An 18,741-nucleotide genomic window follows, 5' to 3' on the forward strand; every position below is an offset into this window, starting at 1 on the left:
AAACCACATCAAGAGTGACTAAGCCCTGCTTCTGGTATGAGAAAGTTAAGCCCATATTCAAAAGGGAGGCAAAACGATGTAAAACTATAGAGGTTCACTATGCTCATTTTGCTGAGAGGACACTGAGGTCTCGAGATATCGTAAGACTTAGGAATCAGGCAGCTGGTGAATGGTGGCCCTGGCATTTGAACCTCCATGTGAGTGATTGAAAAACCAATTTGTGGCCGGGCGCGGTGGCTCAAGCCTGTAATCCCAGCACTTTGGGAGGCCGAGACGGGCGGATCACGAGGTCAGAAGATCGAGACCATCCTGGCTAACACGGTGAAACCCCGTCTCTACTAAAAAATACAAAAAACTAGCCGGGCGAGGTGGCGGGCGCCTGTAGTCCCAGCTACTCGGGAGGCTGAGGCAGGAGAATGGCGTGAACCCGGGAGGCGGAGCTTGCAGTGAGCTGAGATCCGGCCACTGCACTCCAGCCTGGACGACAGAGCAAGACTCCGTCTCAAAAAAAAAAAAGAAAAAAAAAAAAAAAGAAAAACCAATTTGTATTCCATTAAATCATGTTTTTTTTCTATTACAGTTTTACTTTAAAGATTCATGTTTTATCACTTTTTGAAATTAGTAGGCCAGATATGACTCATGTTTAACTCTCTAGCAGGAAAATTTACCTTACCAAGTCTGCCAATTACCTTACTGTACTAGAAAATACTTTAAAATTTGACTTATCTAAAAAATACAATGCAGACTTTCATTCTTGTAGTTCTTTCCCATAATTACTGTAAAAACAATACAAATATTATTTACCAATACTTCTTATCTGATATTCACATGGCATCCAATCATACAGAAAATATTCTAACCCTCTCTTGGTAATGTTCTTTTACAGAAGGAGAACTTGAAGCAGAATGGCTGCAAGATGTGGGTTTATCAACTCTGATCTCAGGTGATGAAGAGGAAGATGGCAAAGCCTTGCTCTCTACATTGACTCGAACCCAAGCAGCAGCCGTGGAAAAGAGATACAATACCTATACCCAGACCATGAGGAAAAAGAATAAGCAATCTGTCAGGGATGTCAGAGACATTTTTGGAGTCAGGGAATCTCCTGTAAGTAAGAGCTCAAACATGGCTCAAAAGGTGCTTGGTTTGATTGGGGATGTGGGTAGGGTGGGGCTGGGGTAGAAAAAATATCAGAAATGTCTGGTTGGGTGGTTCCATTCTAACTTTTTGAGAGAACTAAAGCAGACAGCACAGTGCAAATTTTTACAAGTTTGAACTTAAGTGATCATTATCTCCTGTACTGCAGTCTCCCTCAATACTAAACTTATTCCCTTGTTTGTTGAAATCAGAGAGTGACTTCCTTGGCAGTGGAACAAGTCTTTGTGGGTAGAATCCAGGGACCCTTTACTTCAATTTCAGCACTGAATGGAAACTCTGTGGTCGGGCAAAGGAGTCCTAGGGAAGTGGACTTAAGTATTGTACACAAGACCAGGTGGTTTGGTTTGAATGGAGGGTGGGGATGAGAGATCAGGTAGGGTAGCCTTTATGTTCAGATAAATTAAAATGGTCAAAAAATGAAAATACCAGCATTAATTAAGTGGGCAAGAGAATGATTCAGAAAACCATAAGGGAAACATCCCATGTTTTATGATAAATGGCTGGTTGAAGTTCTAGCTTACCCTTAGCAATTTCATGTCCCCAATTTTACATCTAAGGCTATTACTCATGTTTTCCTATGTCTACCTTTGTTTTACTGCTAGCTCTGTCTTATAGCTTACTTGTTCATTTATTCATTGCATAATTGCAATGTTACATTACAATAACTGCATCACAGATGCGACAGATGCATTATCTGTGCAAGATCCTAGGTTAGGTTCTATGCAGATGGGCTTCTTGAAACATTTTGGATAACTAGTATACAGAAAAAAGGAAATTTGATGTTCAGCTGCAATTAGAGATAAGTTACCTGGGCAAGCTAGTTAATCACTCTGATTTAGGTTTCTTGTCTGATTAATTATAGTATCAGTAATGGCATACATGAAAACTTCAGGGGTATTGAGTAGAAATCATGGTTGAAGACAGTCTCCAGTTTGAATTACTTAAGGTTGTCTGTAAATCATATCTTCTTTTAGATAAAGTAATCACATTGGGTAGTTGCCAAGGCAGCTCATATAGGCCCAGTTAACCTTTGCATTTGTGCTAACAGTGTCCTAGAATAGCACTATCCCTTAGAACTTTCTATAGTGATGGAAATGGTCTACTTCTGTCCATTATGGTAGCTCCAGTTACATCTGACTACCAACACTTTAAATGTGGCTAGTGTGAGAAATTGAATTTTTAATTTTTCTTAATCTTAATTGATTTAAATATGAACAGTCACATGTAGCTTGTAGCTTATGTATTGAATAACATAGTTCTAGAATCTTCTGCCATATATAATGATATAACTTATGGTGAGTGCATTTTGAATTCTGAGCTATTTGGACTTTCAACCTAGTGTAAACCTGTGTCTTTCTGGATGGTGGGATTGTCTACAGCTGTAACTGAGTAAAGGTGACTTCCACAGTGTGAGGCAAGGACATTAGCTACAGGTGTCCTGACCAAGATGCCTACTATAGTAAAGGGCTGTCTTGCTGGTTTAAATTCCTTGGGCCTGATGTTTTGGTATTTTTCATCTGACCATCCGTATCAGATGTTCTTATTCAGATATCACTCAGCAGCATCATGGCTTGTGATCACAAACTGGTCCTTCTGTCTAGTGGCACTTAGAGTCCTGTATGCTATGACACTGCAGCAGTACCAAGGGATGATTTTATGGGAAATTGGGATAGACTCCATAACAACAACCAAATAAATGAAGGACAAGTAACGTGTCTTGTGGGTTTTGAAAAGGCTGTTATACTTAACAATCTTTTTGAAAGTCTTCAGGGACTTTCTACTTGAGAAGCAGTAGTCAAATGCTTTGTTTTAGTTAGATTCACATTCACCAACATAATTTTTTTTTTTTTTTTTTGAGACGGAGTCTCGCTTTGTCGCCCAGGCTGGAGTGCAGTAGCGCAATCTCGGCTCACTGCAAGCTCTGCCTCCTGAGTTCACGCCATTCTCCTGCCTCAGCCTCCTGAGTAACTGGGACTAGAGGTGCCCGCCACCACGCCTGGCTAATTTTGTTTTTGTATTTTTAGTAGAGACGGGGTTTCACCGTGTCAGCCAGGATGGTCTCTATCTCCTGACCTCGTGATCCACCCGCCTCGGCCTCCCAAACTGCTGGGATTACAGACGTGAGCCACCGCACCCGGCCATAATTTTTTTAGATTAAGAGTTAGTGTAAGTGTCTAAGTCAGCCTCTCCCTTTACATTTTATTTGGTGTTTGAAGAAAGGAAAGAGGAAAGCAAATATGAATTGTACTATTTGTACTAAATCTTTGGGATTTATTGACAAATTTGTTTCAGGATGGTGTATTAGAAAAAGGAAAACTTTGTTTCCTAGGCCGAAGTTCTAATTGATGAATACCTTTCACCTACGATGATCATTCATGTTCATTTGAGTTATGATGTACATTTGACTTGTGATAATCATTCATGTTCATTTGAAATTCATCTTTCAAATGAATTTTCTTTCAAAATACATGAAGAGCAGCTCTCCTTCTTTCCACTTTTAAGCATTCAGGTATGGCAAGCTCAGCTATTCTGCTGGGTTCTAGCTGGAGCACTGGGATACCCTTCTGTTCTGGTGGTTTCTTTCTTCCTTTCTTGTATCCACCAAAGTGGATCCCAAAGATCTACAGTACCTAGTAGATTCCAGCTGGTGGGAGACTAGAAAAATTGCAAGTGGGTGATTTGCTATTACTGTAAATAAAAAGAGGGCCTGCGCCTGGAAATTCTTCTGAAAACAAAAAATTCCCTTGATTATTTTTCACTTGTCTCCAGGATCATCTTGAGAGGATCCTAAAATCTTTGCATCCATGCTGTCTTTCTCACTTCTATTTCCAGATACTTCAGACTTTGAATTTTGCTTTTCCCTAGGAAACTGCGAAATTAAAAAGGGTTTCTAGGCTCTTCCCAAATCCTCCATTTACTCAGTGCATTACTAGAGAATGCATAACTATTCTCTTCAGATTTCCTAAGACTTTGGACTTCTAGTAATGGAAAAACAGCAAGATAAAGGGTATTTTTTGTGCACCTTCTTCTTTCATTTAGACCCCAAAGGGAAAGATAAAGTACTCAGTTCCTCAAAATGAAATGTCTTTTGCTTCACTGAGACAGGCAAATGGAATAAACTGGTGTCTAACTCCTGGAAAGACCAAAGGAGGGCCTAACAGGGTGCTTTTGTGGTGAGGAGTGAGGAATGGCCCAGGGTTCTTCCTTATGTCTGCCTTCCTCTCTTTCCTTCCAGTCCTGCTACTGAAGCCTCAGGTCTAGAGAGAATTGAGAATGGGGACTAAGGAAGTGGGTGGGCACAGGAGAAAGAAAGACTATATATTCTAGGGAGTCAAAAGGTCTTGTGCTATCTTGGAAAATAGGGCAGTCAGTGAAATGAAATCAGTGTAAGTTTGGCATTGTCTAAGATGCTTAAAAAATTCAGATTGTTCCTTGTCAGAGATGTAAAAAGCTATATAAACCTAGCTTTTAAAAAAATATTTATAATATATAAGGCCTAAGAAACATCTTCACAGATTTTTTTTCCTAAAAAATTCAGCATCTGTTTTTGCAAGAAATTTGGAAGCTTCTAGAGAATGTACCTAAACTTTTTCAGTTTTCTATTTGAATTTGACAACATAAACACCAATTCCTCTGTTCCTCCTCCTGTCCTGTGTCTCTGGGGTCCATCGCTTTCTCTCTCTCTCTCTCTCTGTCTCTCTTTCTCTCTCTCTCTCTCTCTCTCCCCCTCCCCCCTCTTCCCCCCTGCCCCCACCAATTGTGTGTCCCCCTCCCTATCCCTTCGTTTCCCCCCATACCTTCTTATTCTTTCTTTGGCATCATTTACCTACATTAATTCAATAATTACCGAAGATTTTCCATTTCACTTTCTTAGTGAAGTCTTATAATCAGTTTCATAAGGAGATTTTGCATTAATCTTAGATGTATAAATTTGACCCAATATACTTATCTAGTAAGGATATAAGTACAAGTAAAATAGATAAGTATAAGATAAACACTTATATCTTTATATTGTATAAAATACTTATAAAGATTTATATTGTATAAAATACTTACAAAGACACAAGTATTTATCTTATACTTATCTATAAATTCAGTAATTTAGAAAATAGATATGTGGATTATATGGTTCTTCTCTTAACTTTTTTCGTATATAGAATCCCATGCTCATGTTCTCACTCATAGGTGGGAACTGAACAATGAGATCACTTGGACCCGGGAAGGGGAACATCACACACCGGGGCCTATCATGGGGAGGGGGGAGGGGGGAGGGATTGCATTGGGAGTTATACCTGACGTAAATGATGAGTTGATGGGTGCTGACGAGTTGATGGGTGCAGCACACCAACATGGCACAAGTATACATATGTAACAAACCTGCATGTTATGCACATGTACCCTAGAACTTAAAGTATAATAAAAAAAAAAAAAAAAAAAAAGAATCCCATGCTCAAAATCACTTGGCTTCAGAGTTTGTAAGATATGGGTCCATTATCTTTTCTTATGTACCATTGCTGTGGGGAAGTACAATGTCTGCATCAATCCTATTCCTTTACATAACAGATGGGAAAGCCTTTGAATTTTATTTTTATTGCTGGAAACTTGAAATTTCACCAACTTTATCTTTTTAAAAAATTCATCCTGGTCAGTACTAAGCGAGCTCTTACAATCTGAGAACTAGTTCTTTTTTCAGGTTCTACATATTTTCTTCTAGCATTTAAAACAAGTGTTTGTTTGTTCATTTTATTTTCTTGATTATCTCCTTCTGAAACTCCTGTTAGATGATTGTTGCACTGTTTGGATTGAACCTCTGTGTCTCTTAAATGTTCTTATATTTTCCAAGCTTATTTTGGCCACGGCTGTTTTAACACTATGCCTTTCATTCCTTAAAAATTTGGCCAGGCATGATGGCTGACACCTGTAATCCCAGCACTTTGGGAGGTTAAGGCAAGAGGATGGCTTGAACTCAGGAGTTTGAGACCAGCCTGGGCAGCATAGCAAGACCATGTCTCTACAAAAGAAAATTTTTTTAATTAGCCAGTTGTGGTGGCACATACCTGCTGTCCCATACCTATTGTTTCAGCTACTCAGGAGGCTGAGGTGGGAGAATCACATGAGCCTGGGAGGTCAAGGCTGCAGTGAGCCATGACTGGGCCACTTAACTCCATCCTGGAAGACAGAATGATAGATCCTGTCTCAAAAAGAAAAAAAATTTAATGGTCATATTGCTAATTTACTGAAGGCCTTCCCCTTGCCCTGACTTCCCTTTCATTATAGCTAGCATCTATTCTTGTTTCTTTTTTTTTGGCTCTCAGAAAGCATTTATTAAACTTCATTTTACAACATTTTGAAGCTCCCCCAAACACCGTGGCAAACACCACTCAATTAAATTCTCCCAGTAATCCAGGTGTTAAGACACAAAATTTGTGCTGACCCACCAGACCACAGCTGTCTTTGTAACAGGTTTTTTGAGTCTTCCTGCTACCGTTTGTCACAGCATGGCAAAATCCAAACATTCCCATCACCAAAATACATCCCAATGTTGTAGAACAGTTAAATCTTTCTCAAATACATCACAAACAATAATCCTATATTTCTATGTTTTTATAATACAAAACACTGACTTTGGTCAACAATTAAAAAACATTTACTAAGTTCAATAACAATAGAAGGAGTCCAGGGCATGCCAATCTCATATAAAAGGTGCTCTCACTGATAAAACTGAGAGCCAATAAGGTGATAAATCATTTGCTCAAATACAAAGTCCAACAATATTTTAAAATAAGCCTAAAATCTGAACCTCCTGAAAGGATCTTATTATTATTATTATTATTATTATTATAATACTTTAAGTTCTAGGGTACATGTGCATAACGTGCAGGTTTGTTACATATGTATACTTGTGCCATGTTGGTGTGCTGCACCCATCAACTTGTCAGCACCCATCAACTCGTCATTTACATCAGGTATAACTCCCAATGCAATCCCACCCCCCTCCCCGCTCCCCCCTCCCCCCTCCCCCCTCCCCATGATAGGCCCCGGTGTGTGATGTTCCCCTTCCCGGGTCCAAGTGATCTCATTGTTCAGTTCCCACCTATGAGTGAGAACATGCGGTGCTTGGTTTTCTGTTCTTGTGATAGTTTGCTAAGAATGATGGTTTCCAGCTGCATCCATGTCCCTACAGAGGACACAAACTCATCCTTTTTTATGGCTGCATAGTATTCCATGGTGTATATGTGCCACATTTTCTTAATCCAGTCTGTCACTGATGGACACTTGGGTTGATTCCAAGTCTTTGCTATTGTGAATAGTGCCGCAATAAACATACGTGTGCATGTGTCTTTATGGCAGCGTGATTTATAATCCTTTGGGTATATACCCAGTAATGGGATGGCTGGGTCATATGGTACATCTAGTTCTAGATCCTTGAGGAATCGCCATACTGTTTTCCATAATGGTTGAACTAGTTTACAATCCCACCAACAGTGTAAAAGTGTTCCTATTTCTCCACATCCTCTCCAGCACCTGTTGTTTCCTGACTTTTTAATGATCGCCATTCTAACTGGTGTGAGATGGTATCTCATTGTGGTTTTGATTTGCATTTCTCTGATGGCCAGTGATGATGAGCATTTTTTCATGTGTCTGTTGGCTGTATGAATGTCTTCTTTTAAGAAATGTCTGTTCATATACTTTGCCCACTTTTTGATGGGGTTGTTTGTTTTTTTCTTGTAAATTTGTTTGAGTTCTTTGTAGGTTCTGGATATTAGCCCTTTGTCAGATGAGTAGATTGCAAAAATGTTCTCCCATTCTGTAGGTTGCCTGTTCACTCTGATGGTAGTTTCTTTTGCTGTGCAGAAGCTCTTTAATTTAATGAGATCCCATTTGTCAATTTTGGCTTTTGCTGCCATTGCTTTTGGTGTTTTAGACATGAAGTCTTTGCCCATGCCTATGTCCTGAATGGTACTACCTAGGTTTTCCTCTAGGGTTTTTATGGTATTAGGTCTAACATTTAAGTCTCTAATCCATCTTGAATTAATTTTCGTATAAGGAGTAAGGAAAGGATCCAGTTTCAGCTTTCTACTTATGGCTAGCCAATTTTCCCAGCACCATTTATTAAATAGGGAATCCTTCCCCCATTTCTTGTTTCTCTCAGGTTTGTCAAAGATCAGATGGCTGTAGATGTGTGGTATTATTTCTGAGGACTCTATTCTGTTCCATTGGTCTATATCTCTGTTTTGGTACCAGTACCATGCTGTTTTGGTTACTGTAGCCTTGTAGTATAGTTTGAAGTCAGGTAGCGTGATGCCTCCAGCTTTGTTCTTTTGACTTAGGATTGTCTTGGAGATGCGGGCTCTTTTGTGGTTCCATATGAACTTTAAAGCAGTTTTTTCCAATTCTGTGAAGAAACTCATTGGTAGCTTGATGGGGATGGCATTGAATCTATAAATAACCTTGGGCAGTATGGCCATTTTCACGATATTGATTCTTCCTATCCATGAGCATGGTATGTTCTTCCATTTGTTTGTGTCCTCTTTTATTTCACTGAGCAGTGGTTTGTAGTTCTCCTTGAAGAGGTCCTTTACATCCCTTGTAAGTTGGATTCCTAGGTATTTGATTCTCTTTGAAGCAATTGTGAATGGAAGTTCATTCATAATTTGGCTCTCTGTTTGTCTGTTACTGGTGTATAAGAATGCTTGTGATTTTTGCACATTAATTTTGTATCCTGAGACTTTGCTGAAGTTGCTTATCAGCTTAAGGAGATATTGGGCTGAGACGATGGGGTTTTCTAAATATACAATCATGTCATCTGCAAACAGGGACAATTTGACTTCTTCTTTTCCTAACTGAATACCCTTGATTTCTTTCTCTTGCCTGATTGCCCTAGCCAGAACTTCCAGCACTATGTTGAATAGGAGTGGTGAGAGAGGGCATCCCTGTCTTGTGCCAGTTTTCAAAGGGAATTTTTCCAGTTTTTGCCCATTCAGTATGATATTGGCTGTGGGTTTGTCATAAATAGCTCCTATTATTTTGAGGTACGTTCCATCAATACCGAATTTATTGAGCGTTTTTAGCATGAAGGGCTGTTGAATTTTGTCAAAAGCCTTTTCTGCATCTATTGAGATAATCATGTGGTTCTTGTCTTTGGTTCTGTTTATATGCTGGATTATGTTTATTGATTTGCGAATGTTGAACCAGCCTTGCATCCCAGGGATGAAGCCCACTTGATCATGGTGGATAAGCTTTTTGATGTGCTGCTGAATCCGGTTTGCCAGTATTTTATTGAGGATTTTTGCATCGATGGTCATCAGGGATATTGGTCTAAAATTCTCTTTTTTTGTTGTGTCTCTGCCAGGCTTTGGTATCAGGATGATGTTGGCCTCATAAAATGAGTTAGGGAGGATTCCCTCTTTTTCTATTGATTGGAATAGTTTCAGAAGGAATGGTACCAGCTCCTCCTTGTACCTCTGGTAGAATTCAGCTGTGAATCCATCTGGTCCTGGACTTTTTTTGGTTGGTAGGCTATTAATTATTGCCCCAATTTCACAGCCTGCTATTGGTCTATTCAGGGATTCAACTTCTTCCTGGTTTAGTCTTGGGAGAGTGTAAGTGTCCAGGAAATTATCCATTTCTTCTAGATTTTCTAGTTTATTTGCGTAGAGGTGTTTATAGTATTCTCTGATGGTAGTTTGTATTTCTGTGGGGTCTGTGGTGATATCCCCTTTATCATTTTTTATTGCGTCTATTTGATTCTTCTCTCTTTTCTTCTTTATTAGTCTCGCTAGTGGTCTGTCAATTTTGTTGATCTTTTCAAAAAACCAACTCCTGGATTCATTGATTTTTTGGAGGGTTTTTTGTGTCTCTATCTCCTTCAGTTCTGCTCTGGTCTTAGTTATTTCTTGCCTTCTGCTAGCTTTTGAATGTGTTTGCTCTTGCTTCTCTAGTTCTTTTAATTGTGATGTTAGAGTGTCAATTTTAGATCTTTCCTGCTTTCTCTTGTGGGCATTTAGTGCTATAAATTTCCCTCTACACACTGCTTTAAATGTGTCCCAGAGATTCTGGTATGTTGTATCTTTGTTCTCATTGGTTTCAAAGAACATCTTTATTTCTGCCTTCATTTCGTTATGTACCCAGTAGTCATTCAGGAGCAGGTTGTTCAGTTTCCATGTAGTTGAGCGGTTTTGATTGAGTTTCTTAGTCCTGAGTTCTAGTTTGATTGCACTGTGGTCTGAGAGACAGTTTGTTATAATTTCTGTTCTTGTACATTTGCTGAGGAGTGCTTTACTTCCAATTATGTGGTCAATTTTGGAATAAGTGCAATGTGGTGCTGAGAAGAATGTATATTCTGTTGATTTGGGGTGGAGAGTTCTATAGATGTCTATTAGGTCTGCTTGCTGCAGAGATGAGTTCAATTCCTGGATATCCTTGTTAACTTTCTGTCTCGTTGATCTGTCTAATGTTGACAGTGGAGTGTTGAAGTCTCCCATTATTATTGTATGGGAGTCTAAGTCTCTTTGTAAGTCTCTAAGGACTTGCTTTATGAATCTGGGTGCTCCTGTATTGGGTGCATATATATTTAGGATAGTTAGCTCTTCCTGTTGAATTGATCCCTTTACCATTATGTAATGGCCTTCTTTGTCTCTTTTGATCTTTGATGGTTTAAAGTCTGTTTTATCAGAGACTAGTATTGCAACCCCTGCTTTTTTTTTGTTCTCCATTTGCTTGGTAAATCTTCCTCCATCCCTTTATTTTGAGCCTATGTATGTCTCTGCATGTGAGATGGGTCTCCTGAATACAGCAGACTGATGGGTCTTGACTCTTTATCCAGTTTGCCAGTCTATGTCTTTTAATTGAAGCATTTAGTCCATTTACATTTAAGGTTAATATTGTTATGTGTGAACTTGATCCTGCCATTATGATATTAACTGGTTATTTTGCTCGTTAGTTGATGCAGTTTCTTCCTAGCCTCGATGGTCTTTACATTTTGGCATGTTTTTGCAATGGCTGGTACCAGTTGTTCCTTTCCATGTTTAGTGCTTCCTTCAGGGTCTCTTGTAAGGCAGGCCTAGTGGTGACAAAATCTCTAAGCATTTGCTTATCTGTAAAGGATTTTATTTCTCCTTCACTTATGAAACTTAGTTTGGCTGGATATGAAATTCTGGGTTTAAAATTCTTTTCTTTAAGAATGTTGAATATTGGCCCCCATTGTCTTCTGGCTTGTAGAGTTTCTGCCAAGAGATCTGCTGTTAGTCTGATGGGCTTCCCTTTGTGGGTAACCCAACCTTTCTCTCTGGCTGCCCTTAAGATTTTTTCCTTCATTTCAACTTTGGTGAATCTGGCAATTATGTGTCTTGGAGTTGCTCTTCTCGAGGAGTATCTTTGTGGCGTTCTCTGTATTTCCTGGATTTGAATGTTGGCCTGCCCTACTAGGTTGGGGAAGTTCTCCTGAATGATATCCTGAAGAGTGTTTTCCAACTTGGTTCCATTTTCCCCCTCACTTTCAGGCACCCCATTCACACGTAGATTTGGTCTTTTTACATAATCCCATACTTCTTGCAGGCTTTGTTCATTTCTTTTTCTTCTTTTTTCTTTTGGTTTCTCTTCTCGCTTCATTTCATTCATTTGATCCTCAATTGCTGATGCTCTTTCTTCCAGTTGATCGAGTCGGTTACTGAAGCTTGTGCATTTGTCACGTATTTCTCGTGTCATGGTTTTCATCTCTTTCATTTCGTTTATGACCTTCTCTGCATTAATTACTCTAGCCATCAATTCTTCCACTTTTTTTTCAAGATTTTTAGTTTCTTTGCGCTGGGTAGGTAATTCCTCCTTTAGCTCTGAGAAGTTTGATGGACTGAAGTCTTCTTCTCTCATCTCGTCAAAGTCATTCTCCGTCCAGCTTTGATCCGTTGCTGGCGATGAGCTGCGCTCCTTTGCCGGGGGAGATGCGCTCTTATTTTTTGAATTTCCAGCTTTTCTGCCCTGCTTTTTCCCCATCTTTGTGGTTTTATCTGCCTCTGGTCTTTGATGATGGTGACATACTGATGGGGTTTTGGTGTAGGTGTCCTTCCTGTTTGATAGTTTTCCTTTTAACAGTCAGGACCCTCAGCTGTAGGTCTGTTGGAGATTGCTTGAGGTCCACTCCAGACCCTGTTTGCCTGGGTATCAGCAGCAGAGGCTGCAGAAGATAGAATATTGCTGAACAGCAAGTGTACCTGTCTGATTCTTGCTTTGGAAGCTTCCTCTCAGGGGTGTACTCCAGTGAGGTGTGGGGTGTTAGACTGCCCCTAGTGGGGGATGTCTCCCAGTTAGGCTACTCAGGGGTCAGGGGCCCACTTGAGCAGGCAGTCTGTCCCTTCTCAGATCTCAACCTCCGTGTTGGGAGATCCACTGCTCTCTTCAAAGCTGTCAGGCAGAGTCGTTTGCGTCTGCAGAGGTTTCTGCTGCTTTTGTTTATCTGTGCTCTGTCCCCAGAGGTGGAGTCTACAGAGACAGGCAGGTTTCCTTGAGCTGCTGTGAGCTCCACCCAGTTCGAGCTTCCCAGCGGCTTTGTTTACCTACTTAAGCCTCAGCAATCGCGGGCGCCCCTCCCCCAGCCTCGCTGCTGCCTTGCGGTTCCATCGTTAGATCGCAGACTGCTGTGTAGCAATGAGGGAGGCTCCGTGGGCGTCGGACCCTCCCGGCCAGGTGTGGGATATAATCTCCTGGTGTGCCCACTTGCGCAGTATTGGGGTGGGAGTTACCCGATTTTCCAGGTGTTGTGTGTCTCAGTTCCCCTGGCTAGGAAAAGGGATTCCCTTCCTCCTTGCGCTTCCCAGGTGAGGCGATGCCTCGACCTGCTTCAGCTCTCGCTGGTTGGGCTGCATCAGCTGACCAGCACCGATTGTCCGGCACTCCCTAGTGAGATGAACCCAGTACCTCAGTTGAAAATGCAGAAATCACCGGTCTTCTGTGTCGCTCGCGCTGGGAGTTGGAGACTGGAGCTGTTCCTATGTTCTTGTTTCTTGACTGCAGTAGCCTCTCAGCATTCTGAAGGTAATAACTGAATTAAACCTTAAATTTCAAAGTTCTCTTCTTTTCCTTGAATTTTCTGCTTCCTTCAGAGTCATGTGTTTATTTTAGCGTCGTCGTTTTTCTCTTCCATTGTTGTTGCTCTGTTGACTTTGATCCTTGGGTGTTGATTTATGTTTATTAAGAAAGGATTAGATTGATTGATTGATCAGTATAGGTAATGAGAGTTGTATGGTCCTCTTTTCTCCCAGAACTCTCCTGTGAATAGGAGTCTGGGCCTTTTTGAATGGTGAAGTTTGTTGACTGTCATCCTTCACTTAAGACACATACATTTTGGAGTATGACACCTCTGATTCAAAATATCCCATATACCCCATAAATATGTATACCTACTATGTACCCACAAAAAATAGAAATTAAAAAAATAACAATACAAAACGTTTGACATGTGCCCATTTTACGTTTGTATGAGTCATATTTTCAAGTTTAAAAATTCCATGTTGACAATATAAAAATTTAAAAAATATAAGGTAGTTTTTAAAAGACACGTACATATGGCATCAATGCCAAAGTCATAGGAGTCCTGTAGAACTGTAATTTCCTTTTCAAGCAAACTGAACTTCTCTTCTTAACTCCTGTCCATATTCTTTTAGAAGGCTCCAAGTGAAATGCAATTCAGCCTCTGTCTACAACCACCACACACTCACTGGGACAGCCGCCACTGCCACCGAGGCAGGCATCACTCATTCCTGAGAGTTAGCTACTGCCTGCTCTTCAGTGTCTGGGAGGGAAGGGTCTGCCTGGCCTCTTTGTTCGGAAAAATATTTTGCAGTTACTTTTGTCCTTCTGAGTGTGGGGTGCCTCCCTGATCCTTTTATTTTGGTTCTGGAAATGGGCTTTTTCTGGATCAGCCTTTACCTTCTATGCATTTTTCTCTTGTGCCTTTTTACAGGCAGAGGTTTTCCTCTAACCCTATCAAACCGTTCCTGCCTGATTTTTATCTGCCAGGAACTTCCAACAATTTCTGTTCTGTTAATGGAAATGTTCAGTGGTTTTTAGAACTGCACATTTAAAAAGATATATCTTTTGACACTTGGAGTAATTTGCAGGGACAGGAGAAGGTAGCCTGTACATTTTGCTATCTTGATTGAATTTTCTTGTGCTGATTTTTCAGTAGTACTTATGCCTTTCAGAAAATAAATGTGTTTTTTCTTACAATGAAAGTAATACATAATTGTTATTGGAAACTTAGAAAATATGGACAGGCAAGGTGAAGAATGACAATTTCTATGGGTTCAAAGAAATGTTATGATTTCACTAAATATCTAATACATTTAGTTTTTCAATGGAGTTTTTTTATAATAAAGGAACAGACATTTAACCCCTGTTTTACTTGTATACTAAATCAAAAATGTTAAATCAGTCTCCAGATACATCATGCATGGTTTACAGTCCTGTTCATCATGAGCAGAGTTCCAGTACCCAAATACATTTTCCAACATTCAGAAGATCTGAATTAAATGTTCCTTTCAGTAGCACATTTAACTGGGCAAAATCGATCTAATTTATCTTTAGCTTCATAATTGATAAGCAACTAGCTAAAAGTGGAATTAATGTACAATTGACTATATAAATATACAGTGTGCTGTAAAAATGATTATATAACTTATATATATACATTTGGCTGCACATAACAGAAAACACAAGAGATCATGTGTTACACAAATATGAGTTTGTTTTTCTCTCTGAAGCAGACGATGTAGGTGGTGTTTTTCCCTACCATGAATCCAGTTTCCTTTTGTCTTTCATAAAAACAACCAGAAAACTTAAGGAAGACAACAGACTTGGTTTGGGGTGCACAGTTGATGGTGTCTTCCACAGAGAATAGTGTCTATTAATGTGCCTGGCATTTAATAGGCGCTCGGTATGGGTTGATAAATTGCTAAATGCAAGGACAGGTGCATAAGTAATCATAGCTATGGTTATCGCCACAAATCTCTATGAATATACACATAGTATACATAACAAGTGATTTATTGCACAATTAAATTTGGGAAACTATAAATAAAATAAAATACACTTTCATTTTTTTCAATAGCCAGATGATTTTTTGTATCCCAACTCCTCTTTTGGATGTGACTCTGGATAAAGAGGAGGTATTGTCCATTCCCTGTAGAAATGGTCAACTGGTAAGTTAAGGCAAGGGAAACCGAGTATAAGGAGGTTAGAAAAAATAATTATTTCAAGACAGAAAAACTAATGGAAAAAAATGCCCACTTATATGGAAACAATGAAGAAAAAAAGAGACTCTTAAAAATAAACTCAGGAATAAATAAATCAATTCACAAATAACTATATGCCCTACCTTTACTAACAGAAAGAATAACACCCACAGTAATCGCTGCAGCCGGAAGTCGAAATGTGGGGGAAGTTGTCAGATCAGTGTTGTTCTCTTGGATGAGCTCACAATGGAAAATCTTGAGTTACCCTCCATATATCCTTTAGTATTAATTTAATTACCACCATAAGAAATATTTTGACATTTCACTTCTTTTCATTTTGAGACGGGGTCTTGCTGTCACCCAGGCTGCAGTGCAGTTGCACAGTCACAGCTCACTGTAACCTGGAACTCCTGGGCTCAAGCAATCCTCCCACCTCAGCCACGCTAGTAGCTGGGACTGCAGCTGCACATCGCCATGCCCAGCTAATGTTTAAATTTTTGATAGAGATGAGATCTCATTATGTTGCCCAGGCTGGTCTCAGACTCCTAGCCTCTTCCCTCCTAAAGTGCTGGGATTACAGACATGAGCCTCCATGCCCAGATCAGTTATTTTAAAAAGGTAAATATCTCTTTTTTTGGAATTAGAATTGCATTTTTTTCTTCAGCTTTTATTTTAAGTTCTGGGGTACATGTGCAGTATGTGCAGGTTTGTTACGCAGGTAAACATGTGCCATGGTGGTTTGCTGCACAAATCAACCCATCATGTTGGTATTAAGCTCCGCAGCCATTAGCTATTCTTCTTGATGTTCTCCCTTCCCTGACCCTGAACAGGCCCCAGTGTGTTCTGTTCCCCACCATATGTCCATAGTGTGTTCTCATCGTTCAGCTCCCACTTAGAAGTGAGAACATGCAGTGTTTGGTTTTCTGTTCCTGTGTTAGTTTGCTGAAGATAACAGCTTCCAGCTCCATCCATGTCCCTGCAAAGGACACGATCTCATTCCTTTTTATGGCTGCATAGTATTCCATGGTGTATATGTACCACTCTAAATGTAAATATCATAGGAAGCTGCACTATGTCATTTTAAATGTATAGTGGTAAGTGGGAAAAAGTACACTATCTAGCACAGGAAGTGAACACCTTTCATCAGAGCCCATCTGGTCTGTTTTAGTGCAAAGTTTCAAAGAATGCTAATCTGAGTTCATGACTGCCAATGAATCTGTCTCAGTAGAAGGCTTTAATTCTATGAGATGAATCCCATGCGTGATCTATACCACGTGTCATGAAACTTGGGTCCACCGTTTGAAATGGTGCATCGTGAATACGAGCCATAGAAGGACGGGGTTTGCTGACATCTGCCTCCACCTGGATTTGTGGTGGCAGATTTCTCATTTACAGTCAGAGACTTTCCTCTGTTATACTTCAGTATGTTTCCTTCTCTTTAGCTTTAGTTTTTTTCCTTCCTGTTAGAGGAGAAGGATTCTTTGCTGTTCCAAGAATAATTCCTATTCCCACCCTTGATCGAATGAAGATGGCGATGATGATGATGATGATGATGTTTTGTTTCTGTACAGTTTCTTTTTATGTTATAGAGATTTCATGTGGGGCACTCTATCTGGAAGTAGGTTCTTTGTCTCTCCTAAGAGTCTGCTGAGTGGTTTGAATGTGGCTAGTTTGTGTTCTGGCCACTCTTCTGTTGCCTGAGGGTAGATCGAGGTCCGCATGTGGAGTATAGTCAGCAGGCACTGTGAGCAATCCTGTTTTGCAGATTTTGTCTCTATTTTCTTTTCTAATTTAATCCTTTTTCTAATTTTATTGTATTTTTCCTTCCTCCCCACCAGGACACTTGGCCTGAGGCGTTTGCCCCTCTCTACTGTCCCCATTCCCCTTGCTGCATCCAGTGTCTCACCCCTCAGCCAGGGGAGGGCAAGTCAGAGCAGACACTGAAGCCTTTCTAAAAAATGGGTTTCTGTGAGCTTTGTGTCCCACCTGGCTCTACCTTCTGTTTTGGTTGTCTTCTCTTTGCCCCGGTGGTGAGGGAAAGCTCTCCACCCTTGGATTATGAGAGTGGCTGAACACACAGCACCCGACACTGGTCATGTGTAATCGACAGCAGTTTATTAGTCACGTATCCTCACAGCTTGGGATAGGGGGACACTGCATGCCACACAGGGCCACATGTAGGCTGCTCCTGGGAACAGGGTGAGCAAGCAGGGTCTGCAGGCTTTGTAGCATTAGGAGGGTAGGCTGTTCCCTGGCTCCCACAGGAGAAAGCGATTGGGTTTTTGAGTAATTCCATGGGCTGGCAGGGAACTGAAATACTACTCAGAGATACACAAGAACTGTCCTCTGGATAAGGAGGGTTGTTTGACTGGGGGAGCTTCTCTGCGGGAGCACAGTGGGGAGAACTTGCTATTATGCCATCTGATCTCACCAGATTTCCAGGCAGCTCATCATATCGAGCCTTAATTTCTATCTCACACCACACGCACACCCCCACCCCTGACTAGGGATTCTCATTATTCTGGATTTATTTTATGTATTTAATCTTGTATCTTTTTATTCTTATATTCCATCTTTTACCTTCTTCCAAACTAGAGGAAAAATATGGTGAATTTTCACAGAACTTCTTCTCTCTCAGTATATTAGAGGGGGACTTCTGTTTTACAATGGTATGTTGCATCCTTTGTGAGTAGATTTTTAAACTGGACTGCAGACATTGCATCAGGCAAGCAGAGGCCGATAAGGTTTGAAAAATGTACTTCTTACCTTTTTCAAATCTAACCATATGAAACAGAAGATAACAATGTAGATAATCACGAAAGAATGAGATATGGGGGCGGTGTGTGTGTGTGTGTGTGTGTGTGTGTGTGTAGGTTAGACAAGTGCTAATCTTCAAACACTTATATATGGAATTGTAAAATATATTAGTTTAAATATCAAAAATATATATTCTGGTTTCCTCCTGGGTGAGGGGTTCCCAAGACCATGCCCAGGTTCAGTGGTTTAGAAGGACTCACAGGACGCAGCAAACAGTCCTACCCATGGCTGGAATTGTTACTGCAAACGGATACAGAGCAAAATCTGCAAAGAGAAAGGTGCATGGAGCGAAGTGCAGGGAATCTGCACGAGCTTCCAAGAGTCCTCTCTCAGGGGGGTAACGTAGGACAGGATTAATTCCTCCAGCAGCAAACTGTTTCTACCAGGAAAGTTCAATAAAGCCAAGGAGCCCCAGGTTTTTATCGGGTTGATCACATAGGCACCCTCTACGTAGTAGGCCACAAAATTCCAGACTCCCAGAAGGAAAGCAGGTGTTCAGTATAAGCCATATTGTTTGCACAAACAGTTTAGGATCCATGAG

At 40.4% G+C, this 18,741-nt stretch overlaps 1 protein-coding gene across 8 annotated transcripts in view; it reads left to right on the plus strand.

Moving 5' to 3' along the window:
• The window catches only part of ARHGAP28 (Rho GTPase activating protein 28), a 197,430-nt gene that overhangs the window by 111,750 nt on the left and 66,939 nt on the right, over nt 1–18,741 (plus strand). For all 8 annotated transcript variants that reach the window (XM_015439836.4, XM_015439835.4, XM_045378235.3 and 5 more), the window contains one exon: nt 887–1,104. In XM_015439836.4, the coding sequence (XP_015295322.3) occupies nt 887–1,104 (218 nt within the window). The remainder of the gene's footprint in view (nt 1–886; nt 1,105–18,741) is intronic.

Source organism: Macaca fascicularis, chromosome 18 (genome assembly GCF_037993035.2).
Source record: "Macaca fascicularis isolate 582-1 chromosome 18, T2T-MFA8v1.1".
Classification (NCBI taxonomy): domain Eukaryota; kingdom Metazoa; phylum Chordata; class Mammalia; order Primates; family Cercopithecidae; genus Macaca; species Macaca fascicularis.